The following is a 23,377-nucleotide window of genomic DNA, read 5'->3' as shown; positions in this document are numbered from 1 at the left end:
ACCACCACGTCCACCCCGGTGAGTCTAGGGGTCAGCAGCAGTGAATGGCAACCCTCAGTCTCATAATGAAATAACAATAGCAGGAATGTTCAGCATGTCCCCAGAGAGCGTGGACCCAGCCTGTGTGTGTGTGTGTGTGTGTGTGTGTGTGTGTGTGTGACGTCTGAACACGAACGTCTACTCTCCATGTAGCAACTGTTAGTGTTTTAAGCAGCAGGGGTGGAGCAGCAGAAGGGGAAGGGTGGATTTAAGGCTAATTAACGACGAAGGATTTGGCGTTGAAACACATTTGTGTGTTTGTTAAGCCCAATTTATACTCCTGCGTAAAGTGCTCTGCGTAGGCTACTCAGAGTCCTCTGCGTCGACGCAGAACCTGTCAAAGAGCCTCTGCGTCGTCTCCGGGTGCACAGAATATTTTTTAAGTGTCCGTCACTCCGTCAAGGGACAACGGAGACGGCAAGAGCTGCGATTGGTCCTCAGGACATGCCGAGCGAAGCTGCTCTGTGCCGGCTCACAGTGAGCACCGAGCGTCCACAGAGGGCGGAGCTGAACACCGCCGACTTCGTCGCTGCCGAACTATAAATACGTCATATCTTAACACACACAGCACATGTTTAGACTCTAAATGGCCAATTTCTCACCCCAAATTATCTTAAAACTGCGTTCCGTGACACAGAAAAGTGAGAAACGGCCACTGTTTCAACAACAACAGTCTCTCTCCCTCGGACGCCATTGCTCACTGTAGCCAAAAGCACGTCCTTAACGTCCGTTGTGGAGGTGTTTCTGACACCGGGTCAAAGTCATAAAGGGGACTGCGGCGGGGAGTCGTGAAGAAGCTATGCTCGTCAAGTTTGCAAAAGCAGTGTATAAATAAAGACCAATTAGCGTTCACATCACCTTCGGAAAACTCAAGTTAACCGCACTTGCGAATATGATGTAGGAGTGAAACTATAAACAAACCTATTAGGCCAGTAGTTGAGCTTGTAAAACGAAGGGTTGCCAGGTTCAAATCCAGGGACAGGTCAAAGGCTGGGGTGTCCCCGAGCAAGGCACCCAATCCCTCAGAATATAAATATGTGTTTGCTGATGTTGTTTATTAGACCTTTTCCCTATTTATTTCTGTTTCAATTCTGATATTATGTACAAATTCAAAACAAAACGACAGCATACAGGGTCAACCAACAAACCAAGCACGTGTCAGGTCCATTTACTTCACACTGTTCCCCGTATGGCTCACAGTAATGACGGCAGTTAGCAGCAGCAGCAGCAGCAGCAGCAGCCGACCACTGCTAACAAATGCCACTCGCGCTGCTCCGCTACCAACAGGTGGCATTACCACAGGCTCATTTCACCATCTAGAGAAACGTGACTCCGCAGCAGCAGCAGCAGCAGCAGCAGCAGTAAGAGCCTGCCTGACAGACCACGACGTAATGCTTCAAACGTGCTATCAGTCAGCAGCCGGGGCCAAAACACGTGGAGTCGGCTCCACTCTCGCCCGAGGGGCCCCAAGCTATTCTCTTTTTTTTTTCCCTCATTTTTTTCCCTCTCATGCTCCAACGCACTCCCTGTTTATGAGAGCGTGGTTCGCTCCATTTCACTACCAACCCCACAACTGCTTCTATAATAGAACCCCCCCCCCCCCCCCCCCCCACACACACACCCCCTTTTGTGCTTTCATTTCCATGACAACCCACAATGAGAGGGAAAGAAAACGTGAATGACCCCAAGTTCCATTTGTAAAGGAGGGGGAAACGTCTACGGCGACAGCCTCAGAGTCTCAGTGAGGTTAAAGTGACCGATCGACGGGAAACCGGCGGCAACGCGAGAGCTCGGTCGACGCGTCCTGCACGTTCGCTGTCGCGTGTTTACGTCATTTTGCATTTTGTGCTATTCACGATAAAGGAAAGGAAGCGAGAAAGGAGGCAGAGAAGAGAACACGTGAGCCTACGGCGGCTGCGTGAGGTCATGATTACAGGGAGCGAGATGTTATGTCAGCATGTTAACAGGTTGATGACGACGCTGATGTTTTATAAGTGTTTCGTGTGCGAGCGGGATTAAGTCAGAGCTGTTGTGAATGCCAATCGTTTTTGCAGATAATTGGTTATAAATGAATTATTAGTCTAGTTTAAATTTTGGCCATAACTTGTTCTTTATTCCAAATATTCCTATCATGATTTTCTACCCTTAGATTGTTGTGCCCCATCTTTTTTTTTACATCAAAGATTGTAGGTCAACCTCTAACCCTAATGAATCAAACGACCATAACAAAATGAATTATTAAACTATACAGGTTCCCACAATTTATTATTATCTTATTCTTATTATTTTGGTTATTATTAGAGCACATTTAGACCACCCTTTGCTTTCAAAATAGCATCACTTCTTCAAGGGACACTTGCACACAGTTTTTTGAAGGAACTTGGCACGTAGATTGTAAAACCAAACACAAATATTCTGCGGATATGGATTGGCATAAATCTTTCTGTATGTAATCCCAGACAGTAAATTTCAAGTTATTCCGAGATACTTTTTGTTTTCGAGAAGAAAGTCAGCTCACTGTCAAAGTGCCTCAGGGCAAATGGATCATTTCCTGAATTTCAAAAATTCATTAAAATTATTCCTTAAGAGGTTTGCAAATATTTTCAACGGATCCTTGTTCAGGGTGATGCCGACTATTATGATGGTAAATTTCAAGTCATTCCGAGATACTTTTTGTTTTCGAGAAGAAAGTCAGCTCACTGTCAAAGTGCATCAGGGCAAATGGATGATTTTCTGAATTTCAAAAATTCATGAAAATTATTCCTTAAGAGGTTTATAAATATTTTCAACGGATCCTTGTTCAGGTTGATGCCGACTATTATGATGGTAAATTTCAAGTCATTCTGAGATACTTTTTGTTTTGAGAAGAAAGTCAGCTCACTGTCAAAGTGCATCAGGGCAAATGGATCATTGCCTGAATTTCAAAAATTCATTAAAATTATTCCTTAAGAGGTTTATAAATATTTTCAACGGATCCTTGTTCAGGGCAATGTCGACTATATTGACGGTAAATTTCAAGTCATTCCGAGATACTTTTTGGTTTTTTTGAAGAAAGTCAGCTCACTGTCAAAGTGCATCAGGGCAAATGGATCATTGCCTGAATTTCAAAAATTCATTAAAATTATTCCTTAAGAGGTTTGCAAATATTTTCAACGGATCCTTGTTCAGGGCGATGCCGACTATTATGATGGTAAATTTCAAGTCATTCCGAGATACTTTTTGTTTTTGAGACTAAAGTCAGTTTTACAAAGTTAAACAAGGATAAGGATAATAATTCATATTTATCTAAATGATAAAGATAAATGCAATCACAATGACTTTTTTTTCTCTCTAATTTTCTTCTTTTCTCTTCTGTTGATTAGGACATGATGAACACACAGGGTCATATCTGGCCATGGAAACAGTTACAGCTAAGATCTTAATATCAAATACTGACTCATTACTCATTGTTATTAAGAGCCAAGCCCAATCTGTCAATGAAGGCACATCCTTATTTACAGAGCTCCGGAGCTGACATGCATGTGGCATATAACAAGTCTCAGTGATATTATTATGATAATCTGACCTGATGGCTACTGAGAATACAAGGCTGGGTGGAAAAACAGGAATTTGTGAAACTAGGACATTAATCCTGACCAGTATTTTTCTGGTTTTATCCCAATTCCTATTACCACTACTCCTCATGCCCAAAGTCAAATATCTAAACCCTAATCCAAAGTTTTAACACTTCTCCTCTATGGAGTTAGATTTGTGTCTTTATTATTCAATCAAAAAAAAGTTTGCTTCAATCAAAAAATTTTTTTTCAATCAAAAAAACATTCACTTCAATCAAAGAAAACATTTTCAATCAGAGAAAAACAGTGTTCAAATGCATTTGTTTGAGTCTCAAATATATTTTTGCATCCAAACAATTTTTTTCTTTGATTAAAAAGGTTTTTTTGATTGAAAACATTTTTTTTGATTGAAGCAAACTTTTTTTTGATTGAATAATAAAGACACAAATCTAACTCCATACTCCTCCACCATGAAGACGTGAGGCGCAGACAGAATGACTTATCAGAGTCTAAAACAGACGCTTACTCAGCTGAGTAACTGCACTTTAAAAACACACGGTTTCTAGGGAGACGTCAACACCGTGAAAAAAGATGAGGAAACGTACGTGGAATTTCAAGACTGTTCGACACTTTGTCGCTCCTTCACAAACTGGCTGCATGCAGATAACGAGCAGAACGCTCCTGTTTATTATTGTTTCCACGGGATTTATAGGACAAAATAATTATTTCGAGAATACAAATACATTCAGTTGAAATATAGCAACTTAGGTCCTGCTAAGTTTTGTAAAACAAAACAACACATGTTTTTTTTAATTAATAAAATAGTCCCAAAACCCTGAAAATGTAAAATAATAATAACTGCTAGAAAGATTTCATACAAAAATACGTCAGTATAATGTGATAAAGTGATCTGAGACAAAAAAAAAATCTCTGCAGCTTTAAGGGAAGATTTTTGTCTTTTACCTTCCATGTGCAAAAAAAAACTGTAAGAAATTATCAATATTTTTTTTTACAAAAATACATTCACGCTAAAAAGCTTAAACATCTTTACTACTTTTTCTTTTTACATCAGTTCTATCCATATCACTTTCACATCTCCTCCTCCTCCTCCTCCACATAACAAAGGACCAGCCTGTCAATACTGTAAATCTGACCATTAATAAACAACAACAACAACAACATCAGCAGCAGCAGCAGCTGTTAAAGAAGAGTGTCCTCACTGTCCTCACTGTGCGTCCTGAGGTGGGTCTTTCTGAGGGCTACGATGGCTGCCCACAGTCGACACAGCATGCCGCCTCTGAAACAACATTGGACGGATAATATAATATTGGACAGATTTGAATGCAGTCAATACATTTATTCTAATATGAATGAATGAATGAATGAATCGTTTATTTCGGGCATGACAAGTAATCAACATCTGCATACATCATCATTTATATTCATACACATGACCGAAAGGGACAGCGGGAGAAGCAAAGCTTATCTAGTCCCGCCCCCATTACCCATACAATTTTATTACTTTTTCTTTTTTTTTTTTTTTTTTTCCATGTTAACTTTCGACATTTTGGACGTCGCAGCAACAATAGCATAAGGCTGCAGTTCATCTCAAGGCAGTCAACAGACTACATGCACGGCCGTACATGTGTCCCTGTCGAACCATCCCGAGCAATCACAGTCTCAAGTTGTTGCCTCGGTTAATTAGGCTCTATTAGTCTGACTAATGTGTGCAACTTACGTGTGAAAAGTCAGACATTAACACAGCTAAATCATGAATCTGGGAGTTGAAATATCGGTGTATATCAGAGCCGTTTCTTGCTATATGCGGACTATGCAGCTGCCCAGGGCCCCACAGCCACCAGGGGGCCCCCCAAACTGCAAGTTCGGACTCATATTTTATTATATTTTTGAGAATTAAAAGTACCTGTCTTTATTTGCATGTATCGGATGCAAATAACCTCGAGTTTGAAAAAAATAGGGGCCCCCAAACAGCTAGAAACGGCCCTGGTGTATATGATCCTTCAGTAGGAGCAGAATCGGACTAAAGCTGTCCCCGGGTTTCTTTGTGCATGAACCACAGTTCCCACGCCCATCTAATACCCAAGAATAATAAAGGAAGTCACAGTACACAGAACATTAAGACAACAGCTACAAAAATATGGCAAAATTCAGGCCGGTTTCAAAAATTCATTAAAATTATTCCTCAAGAGGTTTATAAATATTTTCAACAGATCCTTGTTCAGGGCGATGCCGACTACTATGATGGTAAATTTCAAGTCATTCCGAGGTACTTTTTGTTTTTTTGAAGAAAGTCAGCTCACTGTCAAAGTGCATCAGGGCACATGGATAATTTCCTGAATTTCTAAAATTCATTAAAATTATTCCTCAAGAGGTTTATAAATATTTTCAACAGATCCTTGTTCAGGGTGATGCCGACTATCATGATGGTAAATTTCAAGTCATTCCGAGGTACTTTTTGTTTTTTTGAAGAAAGTCAGCTCACTGTCAAAGTGCATCAGGGCACATGGATAATTTCCTGAATTTCTAAAATTCATTAAAGTTATTCCTCAAGAGGTTTATAAATATTTTCAACTGATCCTTGTTCAGGGTGATGCCGACTATCATGATGGTAAATTTCAAGTCATTCCGAGATACTTTTTGTTTTTTTGAAGAAAGTCAGCTCACTGTCAAAGTGCATCAGGGCACATGGATAATTTCCTGAATTTCAAAAATCATTAAAATTATTCCTTAAGAGGTTTATAAATATTTTCAACAGATCATTGTTCAGGGTGATGCCGACTATCATGATGGTAAATTTCAAGTCATTCCGAGGTACTTTTTGTTTTTTTGAAGAAAGTCAGCTCACTGTCAAAGTGCATCAGGGCACATGGATAATTTCCTGAATTTCAAAAATCATTAAAATTATTCCTTAAGAGGTTTATAAATATTTTCTACAGATCCTTGTTCAGGGCGATGCCGACTATCATGATGGTAAATTTCAAGTCATTCCGAGATACTTTTTGTTTTTGACACTAAAGTCACATTTCCTGAATTTCAAAAATTCATTAAAATTATTCCTTCAGAGGTTTGCAAGCATCATCCGTTACCTACAAAAATATTAAATTATTTAAGCTGACAGAGCTTACATTCGCTGGATTTTGCCGTGCTTTTCTTACACGCCTTCCTCTGTGTACCTGCCTCTTCTATCATTGCCAGGTCAAAGCCCGTATGCAGGAACTGTGGAACGTGTGCAGAACACTTAGGCCACTGTGGGCCCAGTTGAACATACTGTATGACTGCACTACTAAGGATGTAGGACAGGTAGTGAGAGGGTGACGTGGCAGACGATGCTCACCTTATACCGCAATACATCAAATCGTCCCTGCAGGCCATGTGCAGGAGACAGTCCAGGGTGAACTCGTGGGAGAGCAACTGCAGAACAGGATCACACAGGTGTGGATTAACAGTGGGTGGATGAGTAAACGCCGAACCAGAAGAGGGCTGAGCTTTGTTCAGCTTTACCTTATCGATAGTATCTTGATCTACGGGTACAGACTTGAGCCACCGCAGCAAAGTCTTCGCCTCTGGATTAGACGTTTTCCGAGAAGCCTTTTCTTCTCCTCCTGGGATGATATCACAGATATTACAGATATTTCTGGGCACTTGATGTCATATTTTACACACAACAACAAAAAAACAACACAGTGTATAATCGTTATCCAAACTGACGAGTCGCGTTTGAGCACATTCACGGATGGAAGCGATGGTTTTAACGCCTCTGACGGACAGAAACCAGTCGGGGCAGAAATCCAGAGCCTGAAGCTGAGGTGTGGAAGGGATTCACAGATAGGAAAGAGAAAAGTGTGAAGAAATAGTTCATAAGGAAAAATCCAAGAGGGCTTGGTCACATACTGGTCATGCTGCTGATCTGTGATCTTACAATCTCTCTTATAATCAATTTATAAAGCAGTTTTGTCTTCTTATAATTTAGATTTTCCACTAAACTCAACAAGCAGAGAAGATTACATACACAAAACAGATCAAACACAGTACAGAAGGTTTAAGGATTGTTTGACTGACTGTTTGTACAGATTACTGTAAGAGAGTGAAACACTTTTAAGGCGGACCGAGACCGAGACCGGAAGTTCCAATTAACGCTGTTTTTTTAAGTGTGTATCTGTGTCATTACCTTGTTTAAGAAGCCCTGAAGGTTCTAAACAAACAGTTCAGCCACTGCTGAGAACGCTGTGTTTTATTGTAAATCTCGGGCTCAGCGAGATCTCTGAAAAAAACCCGGTCCGGTTACGTAAACAGCGGTTCTCCGGAACAGCAGATCGTCCTGCTCCGGGCACTAGTCCGGGCACATCCGGTTGCGTACATTGAACCGCAGAAGAAGAATAACGTCCGTTGTGGAGGTGTTTCACGAGCGACAGTGTCTTCTGACTTATGTTTTGATAATGAGTAGCAGTGCATCCGCCGTTCCAGAGGGGGGAGCTGCGCTTCTGAGAGCGGGTGTGCCGAATATGTCACTTCCGGGTACTGGCCAATCACAACACACTCTGTCTTCTGGGTGTGAGAGTTGAGTCTGAAATATCGCGGCTGGGAAACAGCGTCAGAAAAGAGGATTTCTATCGGCTCGTTTACAGCAACTAGGAGGTTTTTGAGCATAAAAACAAGTTAATGTATGTAAGTAGACCTCCATAACTAACATATATGTGCAACAGGACCACTCTATGTGAGCTTTAAATCGATCGTTTTTTGATCAGTTAATGTCAGTAAATGTTAAAAGTTTCATGCTGTAGCTCATTCCAAGCTTGAAACTCTCGGATGTGAAAAGTTAGCGCCGCACCGAACGCTGCGTCCGTGGTCGAAAACAAAAAATCGTTACCTTCAGTGATGACAGTTTTCCTCAGTGCGTCGATCTGCTCCTGCTTCCTCTGCACAGACGTCCTCAGGAGCTCCTGGTACTCGCTCTCCTTCTCGCTCAGCTGACTCAGCAGCCTGAAACGCCGTCACACGGTCACAGACGTTCAACGGGGAAAAAATGTCACATTCAAACTCCTAGTGTGCATCCATATGATCACTCAGTAAAATATCATCGGTATTGTTTATAAAAACTGATAATCGTTAGGCGTAAGCACTGGAATTAACGTGTATGCAACTGAATGCGTACTATTAATCATTTAAATGGTAAAAACAACCAATGCAAAATGGTGCATAACATGTTAATATGGTAGCTCTCGGTCTCAGAAAGGCTTTGTGACCCCTGATCCGTTATATTTACATGTTGATGTTCAATAACATGTAATGTCCCCGCCTGCTCTAAATGAGACCATCATTTACAAAATTGACACCATGTTCTAAGTGTTCTAGTGCAGGGTTCTGCAACCTTTAGTATGAAAAGAGACATTTTTGTCCTCTCTTCACTCAAATAAATGTAAATCTGGAGCCGCAAAACCTATTTAAACCCCTAAAATGAAGATAATAATGTATAAACCATATATATATGTATGAAAGAACTAATAGTTCATTGCATTTATGAAATCTAAGGACTATAAAAAATGACCTCTTACTTTGAAATAAGACACAGAATTAAGTTGACCTATATAGTTCTTCCATTGTTTGTGGAATTTGAAATAAATAAAGCAATATTTGTATTTTGTGTAGTTCGTGCTCGAGACAAACTGGTCTCTGGTCTATGTCAGGCTCTACTATTCTTAACCCAGTAGAGCATCTGTACAAAAAGGCACTTTAGATAAAAAAACCTCTCTCGTACCATCGTTGCAACATTTTAGAGAAATATAACCTATTGAGTTTTGATAATTTCTGTACATTTTCTTCTATCTGCTCGTTTTATAAAGCACTACATGGCCTATAGCGCCGACCCCTCTGCAAGAGTTTATGAAATATCGACGAACTCGGTCAACCAGAGCAGTAGTAAACACGGACGTTGAGGTTCCATTTAGAAAACCTCCTTCAGCCATAGTGTACACTATCTATTAAAGGTAGTGCACTGTGGAATATAACACCATCAACTATAAGGGAATTGTCCCACTCTGGCCAATTTGCAAAAAATTTTAAGTGCAATATATTGTCATTTTTTATACTGTCAAATTTTCTATACTGTAGTTTTTCTCATCAGTGCAATATCCATATCCTTATTTAATATCCTTATTTAATAGCTCAGCCTTGTTTCCTTACACTGTAAATACCATGTGCATACTGTGTATATTCTGCAGACCGGTTATAATGTACATTCAACATTCTATTTTTAAACCTATTTTTATAGTCAGTGTTAATATCTTTATATATATTGTACTTTATATATTCTATTTCTTTTTGGTAATGCATGTTTATTATTTATTATCCTTATCCTTAGTGTCTTGCTGCTGTAACACTGGAAATTTCCCCACTGCGGGACGAATAAAGGACTATCTTATCTTATCTTATCTTATCTTATCTTAACCTGCCTAATATGGACTACAGATGGAAATTAGCCTCTGGGCTATAATCTGGCGCATTTACATGTACTTTTGTATATGTTCATTAACGTGCATTGTCCTGAAATAATAAATAAAAAATAAAAATAAAAATATAGTTGTTGTCGCCCCCCGGTGGCTACTAATTTCCTCACTGACTTTATTTAACAGACGGTGGTACCTTTTGGTCTCCACTCGCAGCTCTCTGAGCTTCTCGCTGAGTGGACAGCTGTCGGCGGCGCAGTGCGGGTCAGCCGCAGACGTGACCTCGCACGCCTCGTTCGGCGCCGCTTCCAGCAGGTCTGCCGCTGCCGCCGCCCCCAGCTGGTCGGGCACGAGCGCTACGGGAGTGTCCGGGTCGGCACACTGCTCCTCGGTCGAGCTGTCCTCCATCTCGAAGGAGGACTGCAGCTGGAGTTTCAGCTCTGAGGGCCAGAGAGGAGGGAGTGTGAATGATGGAGGCGATGAGGAGTCAGTAAATAAACATGAATGTTATATATCATAGACGTCACAGATGATGATGCTCTACCTGGTAGGAGCACACTGATGGCATCCTGCACCGCCTGTCTCAGCAGGTTGTCCAAGGCAAACATCCAGTGAGGTTTCACCTGCTGCTGCTTCAACACCTTCTTCACCTAAAATGCAGAGGAGACGTTTTAACCAGACTATGAAACAGGGTCTCTGCAGGTTTCAACAAGTACAAATTTAAGACTTTTTAAGACTTTTTTTTAAGACCATAATGCAGGGGGTTCTCAAAGTTTTGATACCTGAGGGCCAATTTAGGAACCCTATGTTTTTATTTTTTTATTTAACCTTTATTTAACCAGATAAAAGACCCATTGAGATCAAGATCTCTTTCACAAGGGTGACCTGGCCAAGAAAGGCAGCAGCACACATCAAAAGTTAAATAAGAAGCAGGAAATGCAACATTTACAAAAACAAAACATTGAAATATAAAATTGCAACTAGATAAACATAAAGTGCAGTTGTGATCACAGTAACGATTTAAGAACATAGACACTGTTCAAAGGATTTCTGTTGTCTGTCTTTTAAGATGGAGCGGAAAGCTCCTAATGAAACAAAAGCCGGCATTTTAAGTTCAGTTTGGAGAGTATTCCAAGCAGCGGGGGCAGAGAAACTGAAAGCTTTTTTCCCCATCTCGGTCCGAACACGTGGAGCAGACAAGTGCAAAATGTCATTTGAACGCAAGGCGTAGTGGCTTCTGGTTCTCTGAAGAAAAGTGCTTAAATAAGCAGGGACCAAGCCGAGGAGAGCCTTATAGACCAGAGTCATCCAGTGTGTGTAGCGTCTTACAGACAGGGAAGACATGGAAGCATTAGCATACAGTTCACAGTGATGGGTGAGGCGACTACAGCCAGTGATGAACCTCAGAGCACAATGATAGACTGGTGTCAAAGACTGAAGACAGCTGTTAGAGGCACACATGTACACAACATCGCCATAATCAAGTAGTGGTAAGAACGTTGCAGATATCAGGAGCTTCCTAGATCTGAGGGAGAAACAAGACTTGTTTCTATAAAAGAATTCGAGCTTGACCCTTAATTTAGAAACCAGATTTCTAACATGCTCTTTGAAAGATAGCTCCCCATCAATAACAAATCCCAGATACTTATAACTGGTCACCAGCTCAAGAGCTCTGCCATGGGAAGTTGTAAGATGCCAGGGCATCCTCAAATCGAGACTGAAGTTTATGCACGTTTTAAATAAAAGTAACGTTAATAGATTTTTTAAGACCTTTAAAAATTGTATTTAAGACCTTTTTATGAGATTTTAGCAAAATTTAAGACAAAATTTAAGCCAAGACCCCCGCGGACACTCCGATGAAAACAAAGCTGGGGAAACTGTGCTGAACAATGCCGACCGAAGACTGAAAGCTTACTGCGTCTTGAAAGCTGAACAGCACCGCCTGCAGGTTGTTCAGAGGAACCGCGGTGGCCAGCAGTGACGCTCGCAGGTCCAGAAGGCCGCTGGTCAGCTGTTTCCTGTCCGGGGAGTGGATGTTGTCTCGCAAGCAGCCGATGAGCTGGCTGATGTGGTCTGCAGTGAGCGATGATTCCTTGCCGTGCTTTTTTCAACAGAGAGAAGAAAAGAAAAAAAAAGTAAAATGAGTCAGCACTGACTGTGTAGAGTGTCTGCCCCGTGCTCTTCCCCTGTACCAGGAACTGAAAACCAGGGAAAATTTTAGCCAATTATCAAAAAGCCCATCTAATAAAAACCTATTATCATCTACGATCCCTTCAAAATATGTTGCATTTGTCACTTTATGTTGTTATGAAACGACCATTTTCTGATTTTTTGGTCAAGGTTTTGTCACTCCTTTTTTGAGAACCCTCTTGCAAAAACCTAGAGGAGACTACCCACAGTTCATAGCGTGTGGGGAACAAGCCAATGAAAACAAATACAGGAATAGGAGCGACCAACCCTGAACAAACATTCCCAACAAATTTGAGTTTATTAATAAACCATTTATTATGATTTTTGCAGGACGATCTTTTTGCTATTACATGTAACATTATTTTCTTCAGTAAGTAAGGACATTCCTAATTAAGACCGATTATTTTTTCTATCTTTTTATTATCATGAAAAAGAAATACGGTGCATTCCGTGTTGTCCCATTCCTGTTTATATCATTTTAAAACCTTTAAATCGATCGATTTTTCAATCAATTACATTACTGTGAACTGTCATGTTAAACTCTAGTTAAGACGCCCTTAAGCCCAATTCATACTCCTGCGTCGACGCAGAACCTGTTGTAGAGTCTCTGCGTCGTCTCCGGCTGCACAGAATATTTTTTAAGTGTCCGTCACTCCGTCAAGGGACAACGGAGACGGCAAGAGCTGCGATTGGTCCTCAGGACAGGCCGAGCGAAGCTGCTCTGTGCCGGCTCACAGTGAGCACCAAGCGTCCACAGAGGCAGAGCTGATCACCGCTGACTTCGTCGCTGCCGAACTATAAATACGTCATATCTTAACACACACAGCACATGTTTAGACTCTAAATGGCTAATTTCTCGCCTCAAATTATCTTAAAACTGTGTTCCGGGACACAGAAAAGTGAGAAACGGCCACTGTTTCAACAACGACAGTCTTTCTCCCTCGGACGCCATTGCTCACTGTAAAAAGCACAACAACCTTGCGCAGCGACCCCTACTGATCGGGTGGGAAATTGCAGCGCCTATCCGTCACCACGACGCAGAAGTATAAAGGCTCGAGTGGTCTACGTGGTGACGCAGACGGATAACGCATTACGCAGTCGGAGAAGTATAATGTGGCCTTTAGACTTTTAGGTTATTACCTTAACTTGCAGCGACGTCATTATGACCTTTATTAACCCAATGCCAGTGTAGACAGTCACGATGTTTGCCAGTTGGTTTTTGTCAACAGATCAGTAACAAGTCTGGACAACTTGATCACTCTCAAACTATGATGGGATTAAGACATGGTCCAACAGGTCTTGACCAATTAATTTAGACTTTGCCAACACTGACGACTCATCTCATATTCATCCACTCACCTGAGGCACAGACTCCCGTATGTTAGAGATGACGTAGCCGATGTAGTCGGTGAGAACCCGGTGCAGCGTGGCTCTCCTCTCGCTGTCCTTTCTCAGCATGAAAAGACCAATGTTCTCCTCCGTTGCAGCCGGACTGCACATGTCCACTGGGGAGTCTTCGGGTATTCTAGACAGCAGGGGGCGACGGGGAGAGATATATCGCGATAGATCGTCACAAAAAAAACAAATATATACAGAAATGAAAAACACAGCAACGACAAATCAATGAAGAGATTATTTCATAAGCGTTTGGTTAAAGCGGAACTAGACCGGAAGTTCCTATTATCGCTGTTTTTTTTGGTGTGTATCTGCGTCATTACCTTGTTTATGAAGCCCTGAAGGTTCGAAACAAACAGTTCAGCCATTGCTGAGAACGTTGTGTTTTATTGTAATCTCGGGGCTCAACGAGATCTCTGAAAAAACCCGTAATAGTTACGTAAGCAGCGGTTCTCCTGAACAACCGATCCTCCTGCTCCGGGCACTAGTCCGGGCACATCCGGTTACGTACATTGAACCGCAGAATGGAATAACGTCCGTTGTGGAGGTGTTTCACGAGCAACAGTGTCTTCTGACTCTGGGTCTGACTCCGGTTTAAAGTCATAAAAGGGACTGCGGCGGGGAGTCGTGAAGAAGCTATTTTTAAACACTGTTAAAACAATGTTTTGATAATGAGTAGCAGTGCATCCGCCGTTCCAGAGGGGGGCGCTGCGCTTCTGAGAACGGATGTGCTGGATAGTACTGGCCAATCGCAAGACTCTGTCTTCTGGGGGTGAAAGTTCACTCTGAAACATCGCAGCTGAAAAACACTGTCAGAAAAGAAGGTTTCTATCGGCTCGTTTACAGCAACTAGGAGGTTTTTGACCATAAAAACAAGTTAATATATGTAAGTAGACCTCCATAACTAACATATATGTGCAACAGGATCACTCTATGTGACCTTTAAGTTTGGCATTTGGGTCACTGGCATTGTCTTTTTAGGACGACAGGACGCAGCCTCAACAAAACCGCCTGACTGAAGCCTCATTGTGGTTTAACCACCGATGTGAGATCCTGTACAATTACGGCACATGCAGACGAGATTTTAGGAGGGCTTCGTCTTCTGTTGAGCAACGGTTTACTCACGGCAGGAAGCTGTTGGTGCTGGGCGGACTCTCCGAGTCGTCGTCGCGTGCCCTGAGGTCGGCCTGTTGGCTCCTGAGGTCCAGGGAACAGGACAGGTCGATGGAGCCAGAGTACGAATCCGTGTCCTCCACGAGGATGGAGATGGGTACGGACAGGCTACGCTGATAGTCGGCTGCGAAATTACAAGACTGTGATTAGGATCCACTGTTCAAATTCTGTAACATTTATTAACATTTAACCACACGGGTTTTGTAAAATTATGTTTACATATTTATGAAAATAGATTAAAGGTGCCATATGTAAGAATGTGGCCAAAAAACGGTTACTACATTCAAATTAAAAATACCGAGGTCGTTTAGGTTACGTTTTTCTGACGTAACTGGCAACCCGTGGTTGCTCGGCAGCTGAGACTCTACCGACTGCGACGATTGGTAGACGGCGGTAGGTGGCGCCACATGACGCCAAAACATGATTTTCAAAACATGAACGTGATTTGCAGTCTGCAAAAAAAATTTTTTTAATGCAAGTATTTTGTCTGTACTGTTGTTGTTGGTGAGTTCAGTTTGTTATATGAACATTATTCCTGAGTCTCTGTGACATATTAGGAGGATTTTAACGGCCAGTTGCTTTAGATTTATTACATAATGCACCTTTAAGCATGGCACATACGAGTGGAAATCGTTAAATCTTTAAAAAAAAAACTTAAGGGACAGGAAATGACATCAGCCACAGAGGCTACCGGGAGCTAACAGCAGTTAGCATTTGGAAAAGTGATCATTTTGCAGGCTCTAGCAGGCACATTGCCGTCATATATAACATGCATCCACCGGACAGATAAATCCTCTGAGGCTTTGAAGTTTGTGTAGAACTCTGTGCTGCACCGTGCAGCCGAGAATAGAACTTTTTGCGGACTTCCTGGAGCTCCGCAAGACGGCGATTCCAGGAATTTAGTGCAATGTGACGTACCTAATGAGCGCGGAAGTCAACATCACCTGTTTCATCTCCTGTACTTAGACTGAGGAGAACCACAAAAACATGACTGAGTCATCTTTTTTTTGGTGGGGCCTCCAGAGTCCCAAATATAAGGATTGAAACCTTATAATATACAGGAGAGCAGTAAAAGAAGAGCACTGAAGCCTCACTAGGAAGGATGTCTTTAGGCTCCGATTCCTGCTGAGGCTTGACCTTCTTCCTGGGCGACGACCTGAGGAAGGCGTCCTTCAGCAGCTCCGCAGCCGTGGCCCTGGCGTCCGGGTTCGGCACGAAACAGTTCATGATGAAGCCCTTGGCCTGGTCTGACATGCACTCTGGAACCTTGGGATGGATCTTAAACATGCCCACCTAGACACACAAGATATGTTTGAAAGTTATTTCATATTTTATCAGTAAAAAAAACACACTTTTCTTTTAGATTTTGTGTTTCCAAAGAAAAATATATGGAAATTGATCTTTTTAGTAAACAAAGGCCACGGCTAATGCTAGGGCTGCGTTCCATTTTTAGCGGGAACTTGGTATTTCTGAGGTCACGGGGCATTCCTTCAACAGGAACACACCCTGAACTCAGATTTCCAAAGTTGGAGCAACCTCACCAACGCATTGCTGTTGAATTTTAAGCCGTTAAGCGCTGTATGTGAGATATTGCAATATTGCAAGCTTGAAAAGTGCCGGTTTTGGGCTATTTTCCAAGTGCAGCTGTGACATTGAAAAGTAGGTCAAGGTCACCCATCTTCGAACTTATCCAAGATACTTGTAAGAGGCATCCACAGTGCCAGTTTGACATCAATATGTCGAATATTTGTCAAGTTATCGCGTTGACAAGCTTGAAAAGTGCCGGTTTTTGGCTATTTTCCAAGTTTCAAGTGCAACTGTGACCTTGGAAAGTAAGTCAAGGTCACCCATCTTCGAACTTATCCAAGATACTTGTAAGAGGCATGGACAGTGCCAGTTTGACATCAACATGTCGAATATTTGTCAAGTTATCGTGTCGACAAGCTCGGAAAAGTGCCGTTTACACATTTGTCACATTTTCCCGCAAAAAAAAAAAACGCGTAAAAATTCACGGCAAATTTAAAAACATTTTTTTGGACAAAACGAAAAAAACGCCTGGAGATATTCACCCACTAAACAATAAACGGAATGACGGACGGACGGAGCCGTCGAGCGCGGAGCATATAAAATGTATCCCATTCAAAAGTTGACATGACGTGTCAAAGCTTATTGTGTTATTCATGTTCACTGAACGCTAACGCAAAAAAAAATAATACCCCCCTTCTTTACCTTGAACATAGCTGCCTGGGGACTTCCGAGCTCATGGAAGGGCGTTTTGCCCGTTGCCATTTCGATGATCGTGCACCCGAGAGACCAGATATCGGCTGGCTTCCCATAACCCCGAGGACCTTGGTCTATAATTTCTGGGGCCATGTACTGGAGAGTTCCTGCAGAAACATGGTCATAAAAGTGACGAATAGGCAAACAGCTGCAGGTTAAAAACACACAACATCTTTTAAAAATACAGCGAACTTTGCATGCGGCGTGTGAACGGAATATCGCGGCGTCTTTACCGGTAAACGTCTCGGTGCAGGGGTTGATCCCTGCTAATCGTTTGGAGGTTCCAAAGTCGGAGATCTTCAGCACTCCGCTGTACGTGTTGATCAGTACGTTGTCGCCCTGCAGCAAAGATGTACAGGACAGTTCGGGTTACTTAAAGTGCGATTGTGTGGCAGATGTAACCGTCATACAGAATAAATGTAACTAAATGTAACCAAATATACTGTAAAATAAAGGGTAACTACTCCGTAACATATTGCTAAATAACTTCCCGTATTTATTACTTATTCAATTTCACTCGTCGGCACGGCACGACGCGTATGCAACGACACACCGCGATCTAGCGGCGGTGCCGTCACTTTGCGGGGTAACGCAATCGCCGTGCATTGTGGGAGATGTAGTTAATGGTCAACGCACGCCTTAAAGCAGCACAGACCTATTTTAATTCATTTTAATTGCAATTAATCACTCGCGGGCCACATCTGGCCCCGCGGGCAAGTTTGACACATGTGGTATAAGGTAAAGGAAAAGTTACTATTGACTAAAAAAATTTACCAAAAAGCTTCTCTGCATACTGCAAACAAAAAGACCGCTAATTGTCTTTGGTGCAGAACAAGGCTCACTCTTCTCACTCATCTTCTACCTCTTTCTCCTCCACATGAGGGTTGCGGGAGGGATTTTTATATTATTTTGAGTTGATATTTGAACCGCAATTACTCAATTGCTCAAAACGCAGGCTGCTATCTCATCAGCACCCTTTTGACGTAGTTCACGTTAGAATCCAGCAGAGGCTGCACTTAAGGTTGACTGTCATATCACGTGAGCAGCAACATCTTGGAGATGCAAGCGTCTAGTACATGAAGGAGACTTCCCTCTCTTCTCTCTCTGCAGATAGTACCTTCAGCTTTATACTGTTGTTGTTGGTGAGTTCAGTTTGTTATATGAACATTATTCCTGAGTCTGTGACATATTAGGGGGATTTTATGGCCAGTTGCTTTAGATTTATTACATAATGCACCTTAAATTACAGCAACAAAGTATGTATTTGTACTATATACACCTTGTTTGTACAGCAGCCCGGACAGACGAGAGTTTTGTGTTTTGAGGCTGAAGCTCTACAACATAACTGGAGGGGGGAAAGAGACTAAAAGAGGAGGATGGAATGGCAGAGAGAGCAGAGCAGTGGACAGTTGTAAAGAGTGTTTACATCCTTTCACCTTTTACTCATTGCTTCCTTCCTGGTATTTTACAGCCGCTGCAGCTCCCTGACACACTTGGGGAAAGGGAAGGGTGAGCGGAGGAGTGGCTGAAATCTGGGTTTGAGAGTGAGTATCCGAGTATAAAGCCAAATAAAGCCCCAGCTGGTGTGCTCACCTTAATGTCCCTGTGGACAATCTGATTGTCGTGAAGGTATTTGAGCCCCTCGAGGACCTGTTTGGTGTAGAATATTATCGTGGCTTCGTTGTCTTTCAGAGGACCCCATTTGGAGCGCAGCAGGGACGACAGGCTGCCTGCAAAGCAAAGGATGTCGTTATTTAACACAGCAGTTCATTTCAAGAGCTGAAATCTCCTCCTTGCAGTATCACTGTGGCCTGAAGCTCATTTAGATTTTTGGATGAACATTTCCCAACAGTTTTCAAAGCGTTGGACTGGAAATGTTACGAAATCAAAAAAGGGTTTTCTAGCAATCGCGTCACCGTCTCGTGAGAGTTCTCTGGAACATGCAGGATGTTTTTCTGAACCCGCCCACGTCCCTGAAGCTGGCTTCCAGCTGATGTTACGCAATCGCACATGCACTTAGAAATCTGAACATACAACGCAGACATCAGCTTCGTTCAAGAACAAGGCAGACAATCGGAGATTGGCAGACTTCACCCCGTTCGTGCAACAAGCCTCTGGCGGCCTCTGTTGGTCATATTAGCGAGTGCAAGTGTGGAAGCACAAACGGACAGACAGAGCCACTAAAAACAATACTACAGCGATTAACAGGGACAGGACTGTTTTGAAATTGAATGAAAGGACGACATGACTTCTTTCCGGTGGCTACATGCTGTTTGAATAACTGTAAAAGTTTCAATAAATATTGACATAACCCAATCTAAAAAGTATATAATCATTTATTGACATAGAAATTAAGTTATCTATCACTCATGGCCAAGAAATTAATTCAGTTTCATTGACTTTTTAGGGGAAACATTTTTTTTTGTCCATATATCAAAGCCAGTTTAAAGGTGGACAAGGGCATCTGATCTAAGATTTAAAAATAAAACTGTTTGTATTTAGAGTTACATACCTCCTGGTACTTCTTCCATGAAAATCTTGATGAAACCATCCTGACTGACAGAACCCAGGTACTGGACGATGTTCCTGTGTTTTAGCCTCTTGTGCAAAGCTATTTCCTCGTGAAGGGGCTGAGAGTAACTGGAAAACACAAGCACGAGAATAAGTAAACAACACCATCTCATATGAAAGCTTATTGTGTTTGACAACAGAAATCCATAAAAAAACTGCACTGTTATTGCAGGTTATATGACACCGTGTTAATCTAAACCAGAAATACTTGTTAGCAGGTGGACATCAACGTTACTGGTAGATGTAGTTAGAAGTGTGACAAATGATTGTTCTACAAGTGATGTTCCTATGGCAAGACGTTCTAACATTTAAAAGCTAGACTGGATATGTATTACAGATATCTGGAATGACAGTCTTCCTATCCACAATGACATTCTTCCTATCCACAATGACATTCTTCCTATCCACAATGATATTCTTCCTATCTACAATGACATTCATCCTTTCCACAATGACATTCTTCCTATCCACAATGACATTCATCCTTTCCACAATGATATTCTTCCTATCCACAATGACATTCTTCCTATCCACAATGACATTCTTCCTATCCACAATGATATTCTTCCTATCCACAATGACATTCTTCCTATCCACAATGACATTCTTCCTATCCACAATGTCATTCTTCCTATTCACGATGTCATTCTTCCTATCCACAATGTCATTATTCCTATCCACAATGTCATTCTTCCTATTCACGATGTCATTCTTCCTATCCACAATGACATTCTTCCTATCCACAATGACATTCTTCCTATCCACAATGATATTCTTCCTATCTACAATGACATTCATCCTTTCCACAATGACATTCTTCCTATCCACAATGACATTCATCCTTTCCACAATGACATTCTTCCTATCCACAATGACATTCTTCCTATCCACAATGTCATTCTTCCTATCCACAATGTCATTCTTCCTATCCACAATGACATTCTTCCTATCCACAATGACATTCATCCTTTCCACAATGACATTCTTCCTATCCACAATGTCATTCTTCCTATCCACAATGAAATTCTTCCTATCAACAAGGACATTCTTCCTATCCACAATGTCATTCTTCCTATCCACAATGTCATTCTTCCTATCCACAATCTATCCACAATGATATTCTTCCTATCCACAATGTCATTGACGGCTCCTAGTACAAATGACATCACTTCAGTGCATTTTCATTACAATTACCGTAAATGTTATTATGACTAGTAACAATTTGCATTGAAGATATCTGAAACGGGAGTTTCTCCGAGTAAAAATTCTATTGCAAATATCCAGAATGTTCATTCTAGATAGATTCCAGAATGTTATTGTGGATATCTGAATTAAATTACAGATATCTGTAATTCATATCCTGTCTATCTATTAAATGTTAAAACGACTTGCCATATGCTTCTTATTGTCTGTGGTTGTACGAGTAACTGACAAAAAGTCAGCACTGACAGTGGTGACGTTTAAGCCGTCCACATTATCTTCAGTTTGCCAATTTAGCTTGGGAATTGAAATACTTACTCACTTTTTTTTAGCTTGCAGGGACAAAGGGACTGCTGGTAAAGCCCGCAGTGCACGTTTGTGTCACTTAGGTAAAATCTCTATGGACTTTGGTGCAGAAAAGTGAGCGGTTTTACAAACTTCTTTCTGGTCTGACAGTGAGACAAAGTGGCTGAAATCAGTCCCTGATGTTTTCCGCTGTGTCTTCCAGTCAGTGTCAGTAACTCACACATTCATACTTCCTTTCAAAATCCTGGACTTTCCCTTTAACGCTTCCTATATGCAAATCGCAACACTTGCCATTCGTGCACGTAACACAGCAAACTCAGCACTCCTACCCTGAGGAACTTGAACTAAAGCTATCGCGTGTCACATGACGGCTGCTATTGCGCCACACGGAAATATCTTCCCACTCTCTTCTCTCAGAGGAATGACACAGCAAACACCGTTGGACGCAGAGCAAATACTTGAGGAGTGATTTAAATATCACATTTCCTCCCTCTGAATCATTTGCACACAAATCTGCAGAACAAGCCTCAGCCCTTCCCAAAGTTCCTAAAGAGCCCAAGGGATCCGGAGACGCGTCACGTCTGCCAACTTCTTTCCCTTTAAGGACGTTATGTGAAAACATCACATGTGAGAATGTAAATCCTCCTACGTGCTGTCTTTCTCGGGGATCTCCTTGATGGCGATGCGCACTTGGTTGCTCAGGTCCCTCCCGGCGTAGACCACGCCGTACGTCCCTTTACCCAGAACCACCTTGTCGCGGTTCTCGTTGGTCTCGTAGACGTACTGCAGAAGGAGAGGAAGTATCGGCGTGAATGAGACATTCATTCAGGTGCATTATGTGATAAATCTAAAGCAACTGGCCTTAAAATCCTCCTAATATGTCACAGAGACTCAGGAATAATGTTCATATAACAAACTGAACTCACCAACAACAACAGTACAGACAAAATATTTGCATTAAAAGAAAATATTTTGCAGACTGCAAATCATGTTTTGGCATGTGGCGCCACCTACCGCCGTCTACCAATCGTTGCGGTCGGTAGAGTCTCAGCTGCCGAGCAAACCACGGGTTGCCAGTTACGTCGGAAAACGGAAACCTAAAAGACCTTGGTATTTTGAATTTGAATGTAGTAACTGTTTTTGGCCACATTCTTACATACGGCACCTTTAACTGTCAACTATTTATCATCAATGAAGCTCCATGTAACAAAGAAATCATTCAAACTGAATCATTTTTTGGTCTGTGAACAAAAAAAGCCTTTGAGAACATCATTTCCAGGTTTGAGAAACACATTTTCTGTCCAAGCACTTATTCCTTTTTTGTAAGTTGCTTTTGGGTAAAAGCGTCTGCTAAATGTTTAAATGTAAATGTAATGTGCGCGCCGTCGACGTTATATACTAACCCTGGAGCGCCTTGCCGCGCCGCAGCGCTATCGACGGGCCGCGGTTGTAAATTTTGCCGTTGTCGCTGCTGAACCGCGTAAAATTCCAACAGAGCAGATCGCGCCAGACAGGAAGTGCGACACAGACTCAAAGTAAAACACTTCCGCCCACCTTTCAAAATAAAAAACAAACAAACCGGTGCTGCCAGGTCAACAGTCAATTAATCGGAGCGTCTCGGAGAGTCGTGATGTACCACGAGAGACTGATTGTTGAACATAAAATCATTTATGACGCCAGATCAACAGTTCTTCCACGTCGGAGAATGAAAGAAGCTGTGTTGTTGTTGTTGTTGTCGTTTCCTTTATACACACAGTCTATCGTGCGATCTTCCGTGAATACCGCTGGTTCCCAAGGCGCGCGGTGGAAATCCAGGGTAAAGGCTGTCAGGGTTAGGGCTAGTTTACTACATACTTATCCTGGACCATAAATCCAACAAAAAAAAAGTTATGGAAACAATGGCCTTTGCTCACAGGACTTGTAACCAATAAAACGTTCTAAAAGTCCTTAGTGAATTAGGAAGAAGAAAAAAAACAAACCCTGCTCCTTTTACTTGGAATCGATAGAAAGGAAAATGCCCGATTCTTAGAGAGCTGGTCTAACTGGATGCTTCATGCTATCTTCATGTCCTCTGCAATAGCCACCATGAACATGAACATGAACATCTGCTGCTGCTTCCTCCAACCCCCGCTTTTTCTGTACGTTTGTGTGTGTGTTTAAAATGTGATTCTTGGAGCCTCGTCGTTGTCAAAGGGCCGTGCTTAT

At 42.0% G+C, this 23,377-nt stretch overlaps 2 protein-coding genes across 2 annotated transcripts in view; one reads left to right on the top strand and one right to left on the bottom strand.

Annotated features, from left to right (window-relative positions):
* The window catches only part of dnali1 (dynein, axonemal, light intermediate chain 1), a 114,954-nt gene that overhangs the window by 64,866 nt on the left and 26,711 nt on the right, over positions 1 to 23,377 (top strand). The gene's annotated exons all lie outside the window — the stretch shown is intronic.
* Positions 4,300 to 23,377, bottom strand: part of LOC310944785 (mitogen-activated protein kinase kinase kinase 5) — a gene marked incomplete at its 5' end in the record, with an annotated part of 35,720 nt that continues 16,642 nt past the window's right edge. The window contains 15 exons of the mRNA XM_083910612.1: positions 4,300 to 4,890; positions 6,949 to 7,025; positions 7,116 to 7,216; positions 8,482 to 8,594; positions 10,254 to 10,497; positions 10,602 to 10,707; positions 11,973 to 12,158; positions 13,607 to 13,772; positions 14,768 to 14,939; positions 15,910 to 16,108; positions 17,045 to 17,202; positions 17,329 to 17,434; positions 18,689 to 18,821; positions 19,604 to 19,735; positions 21,822 to 21,955. Coding sequence (XP_083766738.1) covers positions 4,794 to 4,890; positions 6,949 to 7,025; positions 7,116 to 7,216; positions 8,482 to 8,594; positions 10,254 to 10,497; positions 10,602 to 10,707; positions 11,973 to 12,158; positions 13,607 to 13,772; positions 14,768 to 14,939; positions 15,910 to 16,108; positions 17,045 to 17,202; positions 17,329 to 17,434; positions 18,689 to 18,821; positions 19,604 to 19,735; positions 21,822 to 21,955 — 2,124 coding nt within the window. The 3' untranslated portion in view covers positions 4,300 to 4,793. The remainder of the gene's footprint in view (positions 4,891 to 6,948; positions 7,026 to 7,115; positions 7,217 to 8,481; positions 8,595 to 10,253; positions 10,498 to 10,601; positions 10,708 to 11,972; positions 12,159 to 13,606; positions 13,773 to 14,767; positions 14,940 to 15,909; positions 16,109 to 17,044; positions 17,203 to 17,328; positions 17,435 to 18,688; positions 18,822 to 19,603; positions 19,736 to 21,821; positions 21,956 to 23,377) is intronic.

This window comes from Microchirus variegatus, assembly GCF_963457635.1.
Source record: "Microchirus variegatus genome assembly, chromosome: 2".
Classification (NCBI taxonomy): domain Eukaryota; kingdom Metazoa; phylum Chordata; class Actinopteri; order Pleuronectiformes; family Soleidae; genus Microchirus; species Microchirus variegatus.
Note: the sequence above shows the minus strand (reverse complement) of the source record. Positions and strands in the feature narration are given on the sequence as shown.